This window comes from Cryptomeria japonica, chromosome 6 (assembly GCF_030272615.1).
Source record: "Cryptomeria japonica chromosome 6, Sugi_1.0, whole genome shotgun sequence".
Taxonomy (NCBI): Eukaryota; Viridiplantae; Streptophyta; class Pinopsida; order Cupressales; family Cupressaceae; genus Cryptomeria; species Cryptomeria japonica.
The window spans coordinates 641,883,379-641,902,095 of record NC_081410.1 but is presented as its reverse complement, the minus strand read 5'-3'; the positions used below and the strand labels follow the sequence as shown (position 1 = coordinate 641,902,095).

Below are 18,717 nucleotides of genomic sequence, written 5' to 3'. Positions count from 1 at the left end.
AATATTTTATAAAGGTTGGCCTCCTTTCTATTTAATTTTGTTTATTATTTGCTTCATTTCCACCATGTCGGCCTATGGGAGAGTATAATGGTGAGCGCCTATATAAGGGAGGTATTGTGAAACATTTTGATTCATCATTCAATCATTGTTTAAGTGCGATTTGGAGGAGCAATAGAAGGAGCGAAATCTCATCCAAGGAGAGGAGCGAAATCTTGATCCAAGGAGAGGAGCGAAATCTCATCCAAGGAGAGGAGCGAAATCTCATCCAAGGAGAGGTGCGAAATCTCATCCAAGAAGGAGTGCGAACTTTGTTGGAGGTTGGAGGAGGAGCGAACGTTCCTCAAGACGTTGAAGGCTAAGGGTGGTGAAATTGCTAGAGGAAGCTCACGTTGAAGACTTCGATCCACATTTTTGCCTAGCAAACTTGCTTATTTTTTGCATCTTTTTAGAGCTAGTTCTCAAACAAAGGTATGGCAAGATCTTCCTAGCCTAATTTTGAAATTTTGAAATTTTGAATTTCCAATTGCATAATCGTCATATTTAGGAAATGATAATTCAAAGATTTATCATGAAGTTTCCTAAATTTAAAGCTTAAACTTAATCTATATTTTTTACGTTCCAAGGTATATTGCTCATTATGAAATGTTGTGTAGGTGTCAAGATGGCAACCCCAAAGCCAGGAGCATCCACCAGCCGTCCAGCCCTCATGAAGGAAGATCAAAGGAATGAAGAAATGGAGACCAAGATCGTGTCAAAATGGAGCAACATTGGAGATACCAACTTGGGAAACTTCAGTGTGAAGAAGTTTCGAGAGGTCCCTTACATTGGAAAGCCATCACCTGTTGCAAGGAGAATAATTGAGAGTGGCATTATCAAGGCGGCCGGCTTCCCTCCAGCAATCCAATGCCATGAGCTGATGATCGAGTGTGCTCGCCATTATGACCCACAGTCAAGATCGATCGTGTCCAAGGAAGGAAACACTTTGGCTTATCTTTCAGATGAGGCCATCAGTGAAGCTCTTCATCTACCAGAACATAAAGATATGATTTACAAAAGCTTGGAAGGAGCTAGATCCATGTACGAAGATGATCCAGACACTTGCTTGAGCATCATCAACAAGAATTGGTTACTCAAAAGTCATCCTCGCCTGAGCAAAATTCCCAACACACCACATAGGATTGACTTCCAGGAGGAGTACAGAGATTTGATAACCTTACTCAATCGAGTTACAGGGGCTCCTCAAGCCTTCTATTTTGAGAAGTGGATGTTCTTCTTCATCCAAGTGATAGTTCAAGGAAAAGGAACAATTCATTGGGCTAGAATCATTAGCCATTGCTTGGACGTACAGTTGAGAAGACTGAAGGCTACTAAATCCTTCCACATGAGCTCGTACATCATATATGCCTTGATCAGGAGTTTTGAATATGCAGGACTACCTCACAGAGGGGCAATTGGAAGAGGACCTGGAGAAGTCAGAGTTTGTGACTCTTATGTTCATTTGCATCATACACCTAGGAATAATTACAAGTTAGTCAATGATACCTTCACAATGAACATCACCAAGACACTGCAAGGCGGGATTCATAATCGGCTATCTCAGGATTCACAAGAACTTGTAAAGAGGTATGGTGCTTGGTTTATCCAATTCCAGAAGTTTACATATATTAGAGTTCATGGGTGTCCTTCACCTCCATATATGTTGCCAAGATATCCGACAGACAGAATAGTACTACTTGAGGTGACTAGGCAGTTGGCAGCTTATGCGAAGGCATTCAGACACAGGCATGGAAATGGGATTCCCGTACCTATCATACTAGGGAATTCAGTTGAGGTATGTCCTAATGTTCCAGCTTTAGATGATGCAGAAAGGGAGTTGGCCTTATATTCATTTTCATTCTTTTCATTGAGAGAGAATTTTGATCCTTATGGACATATAGAGGAGACAGTTGGTAGAAAGTACAAACATGAATGTCAGGTAGAAGACTTTTGGATGAATCTCTCAGATGATTTAGAAGTGAAAAGAAAGATGCATTCCAGATTGCCTTTGGATTTCATCAGGAAATGCAAAGTTTACAGAGTGGCCGATCAAGCTCAGGACAGTGGCAGGCACCTCCAATCCTCTTATGATAGAGAGGACAAGGCAGTAAAGATAGATTGGAATGAACCTGAGGTTGTGGACTTGAAAACTTTGATGGCTCCAGTTTTGTCCTGTACTCGCAGATGGGTTGATGTGCAACATCAAAAGTTGAGAGAGCAAAATATATCAATGACTTTTACTTTGGAGGAAAGGTCGTCAGAAACACCAAGCGTAAGTGAGGGCCATCCTCATCCTAGAAGCACAAGCGAAGGCAATCCTCACCCCAGAAGCGTAAGTGAAGGCAATCCCCATCATAGAGGTGCGAAGAGGAAGGAAAGACCTGAGAAAAGAGAATCTTCCAAGAAGAAGCAAGAGGCCAATCGAGATCGCTCATCTGGCACATCTTCTCGACAAGAGAAGAGGACACTTGAAGTTGAGGAATCTATGGAGTCAATGGTTCAAAATGATAAACCTGAAGAAGGACAGGCATCTCAACGTTCATCAAGTCAATCTCCCCAGGTCAATGAGCTACATGAAGACAAGGATGATGATGAAGCGACATCTCCTCTCCGGAAAGAAGAGTCACTACCTAAAGAAATACAAGTTAGAGAAACAAGGTCCACCATTCTAGATTGGTTGAAGGAGAGATTAACAAGGGTAATTGTGATCGAAGACGAAGATAATGTGATTGATTTAGATAGCCTTGTTGGAGATTCTCAAGGAGTAACTGAAAAGAGGAAGGCCACCAAAATGTCCAAGATGATCAGAGATGAAACAGGGTCCAGGAAGTTGCAGATAGCTACACCGGCAGTGGACAAGTATGAGGGTGAGATCCTTGCAGAAGAGTATGATGTAGAAACCGTTGAGCTTGGTCCACTCACCACCGAGCAGGCATTGGATGAGGCAACTGATTCATTTGAAACACTTAAAGATAAACTTAAGGAAGAGATGGAAAAGAGTAGAAAACTTGAGAGAGAGGTCAGTGCTTGCAGGGGCTACTTTAGTCACCTCAGTCAGCCTTTGGGACGTCAGGATCCAGCAGTATCTCCCGTGCAAGCACTTCCCCTTGAATTAGTTGGTGAAGCAGAGAAAGTTAAGAGCTTGGTCCAGCTTATGAGCTCTTGGATTAACAAATCCCATACAGTTGCCGTTGAGTTTGCAACAAGAATGATGCAGACCATCCATCGAGCTATCCAGGTCCTTGAGATCATCCACAACCTAATGATAACAGTAGCCGCCTTTGCTCATACTAAAGATGTTATCATTCCTGTTCTTCAAGTAATCAGGCAAACACCAAGAAAGATCTTAGCACAAGAAAAGATAATGGATGGAGGAGCTCATAATTTACTCCAGTGGTCTACTTTACTCCAGATGAAGGAAGTTCTCTTCGAGGACACCAACACCAAATGCAATCAAGTAGAGGAGGTCATCCATCCAATCCAGGACAAGGCGTTTGGGGTAATATGTACTATTCTTGGCAGAAGGATCGAAGTTGAGACAGATGTGGATCTTCAAGAAATAGAAGAAAGGGTCAAAGTCATCTTTTGCAAGGATGAGAATGTGATTACAGATGAGCAAAGAGATCAAATGTTTACTACTATGCTCCTGATTGAGAAAATTAAGGAACTCGAACCTGAATGGGACGCAGCTCTTCTCAAGGCCTTTGATCAGATTATTCACTTGGAAGAACGAATGAGGAATCTTCCCGAGATTCCTATTGCTGAGATTGAGGGAATCGTGTCCAGATTCATTGCATATGCTAAAAAGGAGCATTGGAAAGGGAATAAAGTTCTAGAAGAGAGGTTGTTATAGATGATATGGCACCTTAATTGTCATTGGTCTATGTTTCCTAGATTTTTGTGCCAAATTAAATATTTGGCTATGCATTTAATATTGTGCAATAAAAGGGGAACTTTTGTAATAAAACCCTAATTAGGGTTTAGGTGTCAAAATCTCAGCCATTGATCTTCTTTTGATCTGGGCCGTTCATTGTAATTGAGGATGCTATATATACCCTCCCTCATTTTCATTTTGTAATTAGAAATTAGAGATTAGAGAGAATATAAGAAATAGTTAGAAGTTTAGAGCTTTTTGGAGAGAAGAAAGTTATTTTTGTAGAAAGATTGAGCATTGAAGAAGGAATTTCAAGCAATTGTTGTCTATTTTGGCTTTGAGATCAATAAAATATTGAAGTTATGGTGTTTTATTGCAATTCTTGTGGCTATCTTCATGGTTGTTCGTTTTTTTGAATCATTCTCAGTCGAAGTAGTATTTAAGTTTGAAGGACTAAGTGTTGGGCTTGATTTTGGTAAGATTCACGTTCCAAACCACTAGCTTCTTACTGATTGTAGGAACGCCTTGCGTGGTCAACTGGAGATACTTGAATTACTTAAACCTTCAATCGTCATTGAGCTTTGATATGTGCCTTTGTGGTAGTGTCCATGATCCTTGATGAATTGAAAAATCATTTGTTACCTTAGAAGATCGCATCAATTTCAGTTAGGTTGTTATTTCATGGCAATATTGAAATTGGTAGAATCTTGCCAAGTCTAGCCTACATTGGGTCATTCATAGGATTAGATTAGAATTTATCCCTTGTAAACTCTACCTTTTGATCTTTTTGAGAACTTGTTAGTTTTAGGAAATTTCTGTTCCTGCAAATCGGAGGACGTAAGGCCCCTTGATGAAACAGCATTCACAACGACCACTGGTGCTTATCCACAGGTAGAGACCCTACATAAAAGAACATTGGAGTCACCCTGATTGATCCTTTTTTTGCGACATCTTCAGCAATCAGAGGCTTTATTCAAGAGAGGATAAGGTACCCTTGGGTATTTTATTCTGTGTATGATTGTGTACAAAATACACGTCAACAGGTTTCCTTCAAGGTCTTCCTTAGGCTTAGTTTTTGCTAGTGGCGTCCCGTTTGAGTCCTAGGAAGTCAGTGAGTGGTTGAGCAAATTCAGCTAAGATATGGAAGGAATGAATCAAGGATCTAGCCTAGGACAAAGTCAAGCCAGTTTGAGGGTGAATTGAGCCTAGAATGGGAATTTCGCTCCTGACCCTTCCAAAGGGTCCAGAGCGAAATTCATGTAAAACCCTATTTTCCACAAAAACTGGGGCTATATGTCAGCCTAAAGGAGAAATTTGCATGATCATGAGGAAAGGAGGCCTAATGAAGTTTGTCCAAAGTGTGAGGACGAGAAAATATGTGAGAAATAGCCTCAAATGTGAATTTCGCTCTTGACCCTTCCAAAGGGTCCAGAGTGAAATTCATATTTCCTCCATTTTGCTTCTTAGCTTGACCAAGTTAGGAGCTTCTAAGGCATGGTTTGGTAGGTTCTGATACATATTTGCCTTGAAGAGGAATTTTTGGACCTCAAGATGATGAAAGCTAGCCTCAAATGGGAATTTCGCTCCTGACACTTCCAAAGGGTCCAAAGCGAAATCTTCCCTTGTTGTCTTCCTTTGGCCTTAAAACCTAGTCCGACCTTGCCTGGACCTAGTTGGGTGATGAAATATCTTGATAGTGAAAGAAGGAAGTTGATTTGATCAAGTTTGGTGGAGAATGAAGTGAACCTAAGTGAGAAGCTAGCCAAATCATGATTTTCACTCCTGACCCTTCCAAAGGGTCCAGAGCGAAAATCCTTGAAAACCTCAAAATTCTCACGTATCATGGCCAAATTCATAGTTCCTTAGGCATGTATAGAGGTGTTTTGACATGTTCTAGCCTTAGGAGATGAGTAAAGGTGAAAAGAATGAAGGATTCTAGCCTAAAGGGTGAATTTCGCTCCTGACCCTTCCAAAGGGTCCAAAGCGAAATTCTTGAAAACACTCATTTTTCCTTTAGCAAGAATCAGAACGAAGGTGGAGATGCATGAGGAAGGATCTATGTTTGCCTCCCAAAGAGGATGAGAGTTGGAAAAGTCAAGGATCAAACCCAAAACATGATTTTCGCTCCTGACCCTTCCAAAGGGTCCAGAGCGAAAATCTTTGTAGCTCTCATTTCCTTTCTAATTTTGACTAAGTGTTGGTCTCTAAGGCACGTTGGAAGATGAATTAGTATGTTTTTGCCTTGAGATGGAGTTGGATGATTTTGAAGATCAAGATTTTAGCCTAAAAGAGAATTTCACTCCTGACCCTTCCAAAGGGTCCAGAGCGAAATTCATTATATACTTCATTTGCTCCCTTGTTTTAGCTTGAAACCTTGCTCCTTAAATGGAAAACGATCTATATTTGCCTCCAGGAGAAAATTGGAGTTTGAAAAATGAACAATCAAGCCCAAATTGTGATTTTCGCTCCTGACCCTTCCAAAGGGTCCAGAGCGAAAATCCTCCTAAGGCTCATTTCCTCCCTAGTTTGACCAAATTTTGATTTGCAAGGCATCTTGAAGGGAAGAGTGGTCATGTTTGGACTTTGGAAATGTTTGAAAGCTTTGAAAAAATGAAGGATCAAGTTAAGAATGAGATTTTCGCTCCTGACCCTTCCAAAGGGTCCAAAGCGACTTTTCTCAAAACCACCCTTTTTTTCCAATTTTGTGCCAAGCCTAGTGCTGACTAAGGTGAGTTTTGATGGAGAGGTCCTTAGGAATGACTTTGACTTATCAATGATTATCAAAAGTGAAGGATTTTGAGCCAACTAGTGGAATTCGCTCCTGACCCTTCCAAAGGGTCCAGAGCGAAATTCCTAAAAACACCTATTTTTCCATTGGAGGAGGTCAAGTCCTTGGTTTTTTATGGCGTGGATGAAAGTGGGATAGCATGTCTTTGCCTCTTGAGGTGGTTTGGAGTTGGAGAAATGGAGAATCAAGCTCAAATAAGATTTTCGCTCCTGACCCTTCCAAAGGGTCCAGAGCGAAAATCTTCATGGACCTCATTGTCTTCCTTGTTAGGCCAAGTTCTTAGTGTCCAAGGCATGTTGGAGGAAGGATAAACATGTTCTTTCCTTGAGGAATGATGGAAGGCAACAAAAGATGAAATTTCAAGCCTAGAGAGGGAATTTCGCTCCTGACCCTTCCAAAGGGTCCAGAGCGAAATTCCTTGTAAACCTAGTTTTTTGACCTTGCTTAGGCTTCAATCCTTGTTCCTTAGGTGGAAAATGATCTATGTTTGCCTCCAGAGAAGATTGAAGTTGGAAAAGTGAGTGATCAAGCCTAAACTAAGATTTTTGCTCCTGACCCTTCCAAAGGGTCTAGAGCGAAAATCTACCTAAAACTCATTTCTTCCATAGTTTGACCAAATTTTGATATCCAAGGCATGTTGGGAGGAAGAAAGGACGTGTTGTTGCCTTTGCAAATGTTTGAAAGCAATGAAAGGTAGACATTTTGTCCTAGAAATGGAAATTCGCTCCTGACCCTTCCAAAGGGTCCAAGGCGAAATTTCACTAAACCACCTTTTTCCTCAATTTTATGCCAAGGCAATTGCAGACTAGAGTGAAATGAGATGAGAGAAGTCCTTAGGAATGATTCCAAACTGCTAATGATTACCAAGAATGCAAATTTTGAGCCAAATCAGGAATTTCGCTCCTGACCCTTCCAAAGGGTCCAGAGCGAAATTCCTAGGATCACCCTTTTTCCCTTGCAAATCAAGTCAAGTTTCTGGTTTTTATGGCTTAGATAGGAGTGAGGCAATGTGTCCTTGGTCTTGGAGGCAGATTGGAGTTGAAAGAATGAGGAAATAAGCCTAAAATAAGATTTTTGCTCCTGACCCTTCCAAAGGGTTCAGAGCGAAAATTCTAAAAACTATCCTTTTCTCCAAATTTTGTGCTAAGTCAGGCCTAGACTAGGGTGAGAGAAGCTATTTGGAATGCCATGGAAAGATGTTTGACCATCAAAAGTGTAAATTTTGAGCTAAAATGAGAATTTCGCTCCTAACCCTTCCAGAGGGTCCAGAGCGAAATTCTGGATAGGTCCTGTCCCTGGCTAGGTTTGTGAGCGAATTTGACCTTGTAGGCCTTGTGAAGATCAAACCAATGTTGCCAAGATGGGGAATGAATTCAATGTGAGGGAATCCAGAGGAAATGAAGTGAAGAAAGTCAAATTGGGTGTGAATGGGCAAGCAAAATGAGAATTTCGCTCTTGACCCTTCCAAAGGGTCCAGAGCGAAATTCATCAAAATCACTATTTCCCCTTTGTGTCAAGATAGGATTTTGATTCCTAAGGCATGAAAGACTGGAGGGAGGTTATTTAAGCCTTGCAAGATAAATTGAAAGTGAAGAAGATGGAGGATTAAGCCTAAAAAAGGAATTTTGCTCCTGACCCTTCCAGAGGGTCTAGGGCAAAATTCTTATAGGGCCTATCCCTGGGAGAATATTGAGCGAGCTTCATTTTAATATCTTTTGTTGATGATTTAAGGTGTAAAATGCTATGTTGAAATGAATTTATTATGTGTCCTTAATCATCTTTTGGTTTGTCTTGCAGTTGAAAGAAGACCAGGCCAAGACAAGGACGACCTTCTCCAGTCCAGCATCAACAAGGACGACCTTCTCCAGTCCAGCATCATCAGGGACGACCTTCTCCAGTCTAGCATCATCAAGGATGACATCTTCCAGTCCAGCATTTGAAGGAAAGGTACACCATCCGTCCTGCACATCAAAGACAAAGGAGGTTAAAGCAAGGGTCCGTTGAAGAAGCAGATAGTCTCAGAAGAGTTAATTAAAGTTAGCTTCTCAACATCATCAAATTGAAAATCAACCAAGTTGCAAGTGTCAGACAAGGTGGCATCCCGATCATCTTTCCTCCAGTTGGATTGGTCCACCTCAGCGTGTCCAGATTCAATGTACCTGACTCATCAAAGATGACACAAACTTCGATGTACCCGGTTATCCATTGGTCGAATATTCCAGAGAAGACATGTGTCCAAATAATGCAATTATTTCATTGGCCAGAATTGAGTCTGTTGTAACAAACCCTAATTAGGGTTTTTATTGTAAAATCTCGGCCATTGATCTCAAATTGATCTAGGCCATTGAATTGTATTGTAAGCGCTATATAGGCCTTGGCTCCTCATTTGTAAAGGCTAATAGTTAGTCAGTAGTTAGAAGGTGAATAATTAGTTGATAGAGGTTAGAATAGCTAATGATTGATAACAAATAGAATAGCAGTTAGAGTAGAATAGAAAGAGAAGACAAAGATTGTTGCCAAGATGTTGTTGTAAAAGACTTGTAAACTTCATTGAAGAAATGGTGAAATCTATGGGTCGATTCAACAATTTGCATGGTCTCTGTACTTCTTAGATTTGATTTCATGTTATTAGATGAGTGGAAGAAATGTGTTTGATTGATGGTGAAATTTGTATATCCATACTATTAGCAGTTTGTTGATTGTAGACTTGCCTTGTGTAGTCAACTGGAATCATTCAGCTTAAGCTTAACTTCAATTGTTGCTTCTTCACTGATATGCATCAGCCTGATGGTGTCTATGCCTGTAGCAATGATTTGAACTTCATGAAGCTTTCCTCCGAAGATTGCACTAACCTTGTGGAGATGGTCCTGGGATGTCAAAACAAGACTTAGTTAGAATTTCATCAAAGGCCATTCATTGCTCCTACATTCTTAGTATTAGAATTAGATCCTTCCCTCGCCCTTATCCTTTTTTCCTTTTTCAAAATCTAGGCCAGTGAAATCCTGCGTTCCAGTAATATTCAAAGCAAATCAGATGCTCAGGCAATCGAATGTAAGTCCCCTTGTGATTCTAGCAAAATCACATCATACCACGAAGAGCTTATCCACACGTAGAGAACCTACATACAAGAACCTTGGAGTTGCCTCGACTGATCTTTCGGCGAGATCTTCAACAGTCGGGAACTTTACTCAAGAGAGGATAAGATACCTCTGGGTATTTGATTTTGTGTTTGGTCATGTACAAAATACACATCAACACCTTCCAAAGGGTCCAGAGCGAAATCCTTAGAAAGGCCTAATTTGTCATCAAAAGGCATTGAGTTGACATCACCTCGAAGGAAAATGGACTTGATTAAGGTGAAGGAAGGACCCAAAGGCCAAGTCTACGAACAAAGTTGAAAGAAATGTTAGGAATTTGACCAAAAGGGCAAATTTCGCTCCTGACCCCTCCAAAGGGTCCAGAGCAAAATTCCTGGATAGGTCTTGTCCTTCCAAGGGTACCTAAGTGAAATGGTTAAGATGCACTTTTGATCCAACGTTTTGGGCTAGATGCCTCCTTAAGGTGATTTGTTGACGTGTCCTAAGGTGAGAACAATGTGATTGAGGGAGAAGTTTGAGTGTTTGGAAGGTATCTAAGGTTAATTCTTCAATTTCGCTCCTGACCCTTCCAAAGGGTCCAGAGCGAATTCCCTTATATCTCCCTTCTTGGTCTTAATTTGCCTCATAAACCTTGTCCTTATGGTGTAGTTGAGAGAATATTGAGGTGTGAAACAAAGTGAAGTGATGAAAAGTAAGGAATTTGAGCATAATTGCAAATTTCGCTCCTAACCCTTCCAAAGGGTCCAAAGCGAAATTCCCCAAAAGACCTATTTCTTCACCAAGGACATCAAATAGTGGACATGCATGGCAAGGAAAGGATTAAAAAAGACAAGTCTAAAGCAAGATGAGTGAAAATGAGGAAGAATTGAGCATAAAAGAGCAATTTCGCTCCCGACCCTTCGAATTTCTCAAAAGCATGTATTTTCCTCACAATTTTAAAACAAATTGCCCTAGAGTAATTTTCCTAAGGTGGTTTGAAGCTAAGCAAGCAAGCTAGGAGAAAGCTTTATCAAGGACAAGCCCTATTTTCCAGATTTCGCTCCTGACCCTTCCAAAGGGTCCAGAGTGAAATTTTTTCAAGCTCCCGACTCTTCCAAAGGGTCCAGAGTGAAATCCTTAGGATAGCTTATTTCCTCACCAAAAGCACTGAGTAGACACCACTTTGAGAGCAAGTTGACTTGATGGTGATAGAAGGAAGTTTGACAAGTTAAATTCAAGGCAAAGAAAGGAAAAAAGAAGTGTGAATTGAGTCAAAAAGAGAATTTCGTTCTTGACCCTTCCGAAGGGTCCAGAGCGAATTTCTCCATGAAGCATTATACCTTGCTCCAACTTATGAACTAAATCATTCCCAAGCATTTTTTGAAGGCAAAAGACTTGTTGTTGATGAGAAAAGGATGAAAAATGAAGATTCATGAGGGAAAATCAAGCAAAATGTAAATTTCGCTCCTGACCCTTCCAAAGGGTCCAGAGCGAAATCCTTAGGAAGACTCCTTATTTCATCTAATGCACCCAAGAGATCTTGTTTTAGGCTAAATTGAGGGCAAATTCACTTGATGATGATGGAGGAAGATTTGAAAAGAAGAAGAATGGTGTCAAAATGCAAATTTCGCTCCCGACCCTTCCAAAGGGTCCAGAGTGAAATTTCCTAAAACTATAGTTTGCTCCTTGTTGAGATCAAGATCTTGATTCCTAAGGCATTGTTGGGAGAGAATTGTTAAGTCTTGCCTTGAGAAGTGATTTGGAGCTAAGGAAATGATAGAATTGAAGCTAAATCACAAATTTCGCTCTTGACCCTTCCAAAGGGTCTAGAGCGAAATTCCTTATAGGTCTTGTCCTTGGCCAAGGTCCAAAGCGAAATCCTTCTTTTAGGCCTTTTTGGGGGTCAAATCAATGATGTCTTCAGGAGAGAGGGATTGAAAGGTCAAGTTTAAGACAAGATTAAGTGGAAAGGAGTATGAATTGAGCCTAGAAGATCAAATTCGCTCTTGACCCTCTCTAAGATCAAGAGGGTCGGGATAGAAGGAAGATCAGGCCATGACAAGGGCGATCTCATTGAGTTTCATCATCATTAAGGACACTTCAAATGCATGGAGGAGGACTCAAGGTGCTTCTAAAGTGTTGGAAGACTTCAAGTGTTCAAGGAGTTGCAAGCTATCCTCAAGGACCTCATTCCACTACATGGAGAAACCACAAGATATCAGAAGAAGGATCTTGCAGACACTTCAAAGGGAGATAAGATGACAGAAAAGAAAGAAAGACTCGACTGTGTAGAGGCCTCATCAAACACACATGGAGTCAAGGAGGTACATCATTCATCGAGTACATCAAGGACAGAGGAGGATCAACCGAGGTCAGTGCAAGGGTATGTTAAAGAAGCAGATAGTTTCAAAAGAGTTAATCAAAGTTAGCTTCTCAGCATCACCAAATTGAGTATCAAAAGAGATGCGAGCAAGTACCAAACAAGGTGGCATCCCAGTCATTGTTCCTCCAGTCAGACGGCTCCACATCAGCATGTCCAGATTCAATGTACCTGACTCACCAGTGATGGCACAAACTTCGAGGCAACTACCCCTGCTTCCTATTGGTTCTCAAATTTTGAATGTAATTATCTCATTGGCTAAAGGAGTTTGTTGTAACAAACCCTAATTAGGGTTTTCATCTTGTAATCCTAGCCATTGATTGTAAATTAATCAGAGCCATTGAAATGTAAAGAGCTCTCTATATAAAGCTTTGGCTCTTCATTTGTAAAGGTTAATATTTAAGAGTTAGCTAATGAGAGTTAGTGAATAGTCAGTAAAATAGAATAGGAGGAAAAGGCAAGAAATTGTTGCCTACATTGTAAATGAACTCCATTTTCATTGAAGTTATGGTGAAGGGTGTTGTTTCTTTGCAATACGCATGGTCTCTTGTTGAATCTTCATTTTAGATGGTAAATAATTAGATTGAATGAAGGAAGTTATTGAATGCACTCACGTGGAATCTGCCTACCCCAAACCACTAACCTCTTGCTGACTGTAAGTGCGCCCTGCGTGGTCAACTGGCATAGAATGAGCTTAATCTCAGGTCGTTACGTGTCTATTGTTCACGCATTAACTTGAATGGTGATCAATGTCTGATGGTGTACTATTTGAATATATTCGAAGCATCCCTTAGAAGATCGCACTGAGTTGGTGTCGGATTGTTCAATCTGATGGTGAGACCCAACCTAGTAGGACTCCACCTAGTTGTTCATCCATCGTCTTGCATTCTAGATCTTAGATTAGATTCTCCAAACCTTGTATCTATTGATATTTCTTTATCTTCCAGCCAGTAGATAGGATTCAAGTTCCAATAGATTAAATGCTCAGACACTCGAACATAAGTCCCCTTGTGATTCCAGCATAATCACATTAGACCAAATTGAGCTTATCCACACGTAGAGACCCTACATATAATAACCTTGGAGTTATTTCGATTGATCCTTAGGCAAATCTTCAGCATTCGGATAACTTTGTTTAAGAGAGGATAAGATACCTTATTATTTTATTCTGTGTTCGCATGTGCATAAAAAACACATCAACAGGAATGCATATAGGGAAAGTCTGAAATCCTACCCAAGGCTGGAAACTGATTTGGACATCCTCATACTTAGGATATAGGGACCATTACAATCTTTAAGCTTGGTGATTCAATCTTTTCTCCCTAACTAAGAAATCCATTTTTGATGAATGGTTTGAGCCACTTTGCGGCATTGCCACCTTAGTTTACAAATCATAACCAATGAAAGGTAAAGAAAATTGAGGGTATGAAACAGCGGACCTTGGGGTTTTTGAGTATTTATGCTATCAGCTCTGAAATAATAACTTGCTCAACTGAATTCTCTTGTATGCCTAGAATGTGATTTACTCCATTTTGAGTTACAAATCCATAGATTAAGAATTACCAACTTAAAGACAAATTAGAAGATTTATAGTTAGTGCAAAAATTATGTTATTGAACCATAGAATACGAAATTATTCTCCACCTATGTGAAGGTTTAGTTTCTTTTGTTTTAAGGAGGGGGCCCTAGCTCGATAGGGTAAAGCATCCTGTTGCAGGCAAGAGGTCCAATTCCCTTGTTCACGTGGTACCAGATGGCATGTTGCGCCAGCATCGCCGGTCACGTTAAAAAGTTTACCCAGTGCATTGCAATTTATAGGGGGCTAAGCTGATTTTTGCAATCAAAAAATATGTTTCTTTTGTTTCAAAATGGTGGTTTATGAGGTTCTTGATAAGTTCAACACAGTAAATGTTTAGATTGTATTGACATTTAATGTGGTCTAATTTTGAATTATATTGTTACCAATGGTAGAGCATTTATTTAAATTTTAGATACCTCGTGTTTGGATTTTCCTATATGATTTAGTGTTTAAGGTCAATGTGACTGTACCTATTGTAGAGTTTATAGAATGGTGCAATGAACTACAATCTCCTCTAGGAGCTAGTGTTTGAAACAAGTTTTCCACAATATTCCCTGGAATTCTCTGTTGTAGTTTGCTATTTGTGTGTATTAACTTTGTCCTGGTTCCTCTATAGAGTGTCCAATAATTTCATTGCAATCAATTAGTTCAAGAGATATCAAGCTACACTGTAGCCATCTCGAGTGATGCTTTGAGATGGGCCTTCTCGGGAAGTATGAGCCTTCTTTTTACTATTTGTATTTATTTTATTGGAGTTATTTGTATATAATAGTCATCTAGCTCATGTATTAGATGAATTCTTTTTTCTATTTAGACATATTAGTGATGGTATATGACATCTCCACTATATTGCAAGCTTGTAAAATGCCATCCTTTATTTTTTTTTAATAATTTATTTTTGCATACAAATTCTCCCTTAGCAAAAACACTTCAGCTTGCTTACAATAATCAAAATTATCCTTGGATATTTATATATTTTTATACCTTTTCATTACAATAACAAGAACGTGTTTATGTTTGATGATTAGGCCCTTATTTTACATTTATTCTCTAATTGTTATTTATAAATTTATAATACATTGATAACCTTGTAATTATTTTGAATCTTGATGCTGTATCCTTTAATATGAGCTGTTCTAGTTTCTGTTGTATCAGCATGAACACTAACACTTGTATCCTTTTTCTTTTCTGTTTCTTTTGCTCAGTATCTATTGCACAATGCTAAAATTCTAATTACTTCATTCCTATGGCCTTGAGAAAATATTTGGTTGTTAATCTTAATCTTGTTTGTTATTTCAATCTCATGTCAGTGTATTGATTGTGAATTTATTGTTTGGTGGCATGGCAGATTGGCATCATTACCTTTTTTCTTAGTTCCATACTGGATAATTTGACTTCTACAATTGTGATGGTGTCCCTTTTGAGAAAACTAATTCCAGATCCTGATTATAGAAGGTATGCATTGTGCGCGTCTTTTCTATATTAGTTATTCAAATTAAGAATGCCTGCAATTCAAAACTGATTGAAATATAAAAAAATGAGATCTTCAAAACTTTAAAATAAAGCAAAAATTTATGGATGTGGAAAGGACTACTTGTAGCACAATCTAAAAGAAGAGACACTTATTAATATTTGATGTATGACTGCATTTCAAAATTGATTGATTTTAAAAACCGTGAATAACAAAGAAAAAAATTACAGATGAGGAAAGGACTTCTTGTAGAACAATCCAAAGGAAAGATATAGTTATTAACATTAGCATGACATATAACTACGTAAGCAGGTAAGTATGAAGTTTAAGCCTTGCATTGCCTCATGCAATTACATTCTTGGCCCATTTTGGTTAAGCTATCCTGTCAGCCAAGCCTCCCATGGCAATTCTATCTGATGGCTAGTTGCACATGGTATTCACTACTAATTTTTATAGGTGGTTATTTTGCACTTGACTCAATCTTGATACATTTAACTAATAGCACAAGGTATAACCCTTGCTGGCTCAAAGACTCTTTCCACAAGGAAATTTAAGGTTTGTGCCATGAGAGAGGGTTTGCATCTCTTGGGGGGTGGAATACATACTAGATATTGAAGATGTGTTTAGTATTACAGCTTCAGAAGATCCCAAGTGAACCAAGAAGCTACCAACTACATCTTCAAGGACATGAAAAAATATTCTATTACAAATTTCACGAAGGATGGGGATGTCTAAAGAACTTGACATTCCTGTCCTAAAATTGCTGATTTACCTGAATAAGTTTCAGAAGGAAGCCTCATGAGGGAAATGCATTTGAATTGTTCTAGAAGGGCTTGAAAATCTGTAAGTAGGAAGCATTTTGCCTACATTTTCAACATTATTTTGAGGGAATTTCAGTCCCAGGGCAGTGTCATCGTAGAGGATAAAGCTGTGATAAAAATAAGGGTTAAGGAGGTTTAGGTCAGTGAAGTGTTTTATGACAACTTGTTGGTTGACAGATTTGTCCTCATAAAAAAATATTTCTGATTCTATTTTTGTCCAATTAATAAAGACAGACTGCTACCAACAGTTGAGTAAATTATATGGAAATTAACTTCCCTCTGAATTTTAAAAGGTACAACTCCATTACATGAACAAATTTTGATTTTTGAATAATAAAATGGAGTGTGCTTTTAACCAGAAAGTAGGAAAGGCAATTGACATTTATCTATAACCATGAAATAAGTGCAGTTAAGAACAGTGTTCCACAGGGATGCATCCCCCCCCAAAAAACAAAAAAACCTGCGTCCCCTATAGGGGGATGCTTCTGAGACTTGGGGACTTGGGGGAATGTCCCACCACAGCACCACCACCTCCACCACCTCTGCCGGGGATGCTGCTGGGTCGCTTGCTATATGGCACATGTCATTACATAATGATTGCAACCTTTAACTTTGTTAAAACTCTTTGGCCTTTCATGGGGCACTCACAGAGATGTTATGTTGCAGATTTGCCTTGAAGATTTCAATTCACCTCTATTTTTATATCAGCACTGCCCTGCCACCACCACTCTGCCCTCGCCCCCTCATTGTCCCCAAATTTAGGCCCTTGGTCCCTCAGTCCCCAAAACTTGTCCTCGCTTCCCCCCATCCTCTCATCAGGAATCTCCGAGGAACTATGGTTAAGAACTCCTATACAGCAAATGAATATGAATCTCAAAATAATACTCCAATGCACAGATTGTAAGATCAATAGAAAACTATGAACTTCGAAGGAAAGATTTCGCCATGTTAAGAAAGGAAAAAAATACTTTGTGAGTAGGTACCGCACTCACACAAAAAGATGATAACTAGAAATAAACTAAAGCACACTGACTTGCAATTAATTTCAAAACATAATTATTCAATTATGTAAGCGCACAGACTCACAAATTTCTTTCTCAATTGGCAAAACTTTTGTATATCTTAATAATTAGTATCAAGCTTTGGAAAAATTGGGATCCTTAATAATGTCCATCGGTTGCATATTTAAAGACTTCTAAAATTAACTGTCAACTGAATTCTTTGAAACAGTTTCTTCAAAGCAATTAAAATTTTACAAAGTAAAACATTTGAGAATTGTTTTAAATATTTCCATAGGCAAATAAAGTCATTGTTTGTAATGTCCCTAGCTGATATTCCCCAATGAAACCCACTGTGTTATAAATTCAGTTCAATAATTCATTAATTAATAATTCAAGTTCATTTTAAATATAATTGAAAACAGTAATAATAGTAATATCAGATTCAATTTGCATTGTATGTTTCTATCTTATAATCTTAAATTAACTGAAAATAGACATGTTACAGACTGTTATGGTAATTGCAATTTGAAGGCCTATATACCCTGAAGAATCTGCTAGAATATAGTGTTCTTACAACTGGATGCTTAAGTAAAGTAGAAGAAGATAAAGGAATACCTGATTTGCTGAGGTGGAATCCTGCAGACAAGTTAGGAGATATAGATTTATAAGATACATGATTATAACAGATCCTAAATTCTTATTATTTGTACAGTATGAATCTATTCTCAAGAGCCTAATCATAGAAACGGGATGTGGGGTAGGATGGCTAAGCGTGGTGCCCAAGAAGCCCTCCACCCTAGGCTCAAGGGCAGCTTAACCCCGTTGACCTCAAGTGGCCAATGCCATCAATGAGGTGGCCTACCTAGTGTGGCGCCCTATCACCATTCTCCTCCACTTTACCACACCTGTCCCACAATCCAGGGTTACAGATTTAGTCAGTATGATAGAAGGTGTATGACCTGTTACAGCAAGGTGCCCAGGAAGCCTTTCCTTTATAGGCCCAAAGGCAGCACCCTCTGTGCCCCTCTGGCTTCATGGGACTCCCCGTTCTTAAACCATGAAGTGGCGTACCTAAAAGGTGACCCCAGCACCGTTCTCCTCACTGTAACTCATATCCTTCGATCATGCTTACTTAAGAACAGTTCACCATAATTCAGATCTATTATGACTGATATGAATTGGATGTATTAACTAACATGGAATTTCCAGATATCATTGATATTCACAGTACTGGATATGCAGAAACATATATGTATTCGAATGCAGTGATATTATATATGTATTAATGTGCAGACATAGTTATGATATTGTTGCAGAATATACACGCATATGTACATGATCTCATACCAATGTATTGTCTTTTGAACTGCCTGAAGTGTCTGTGTGTTTCTATATTTTCTGATGTTTTTTCCTTTCCTTTATATCTCTCAATGTGAGGGAGAGGTCACACCTCTTCATCATATATGCCCTTTGGTGAGAGACACACCCTTTCACCATTAGCACCCTTTGGAAGAGTGCAACTCTGCCCTTTGAAAGGGCTGCACTTCTTATTTAAATCAGATCTGCACTTTTGATTTCCAAATTTTTTTCCCCCTTCAAATGAGTTCTCTTCTCCCTTTTATACCTCATATTTGAGGGAGTCACAACTTTTCATTCCATGTCTTTTGACTATTCATTAACTTAAATCAAA

General features: G+C 39.2%; 1 protein-coding gene across 1 annotated transcript in view; it reads left to right on the top strand.

The window, feature by feature from the left end:
- The window catches only part of LOC131068653 (sodium/proton antiporter 2), a 158,069-nt gene that overhangs the window by 67,341 nt on the left and 72,011 nt on the right, over positions 1 to 18,717 (top strand). Inside the window, exon 5 of the mRNA XM_058003889.2 lies at positions 15,083 to 15,189. Within this exon, the coding sequence (XP_057859872.2) occupies positions 15,083 to 15,189 (107 nt within the window). The remainder of the gene's footprint in view (positions 1 to 15,082; positions 15,190 to 18,717) is intronic.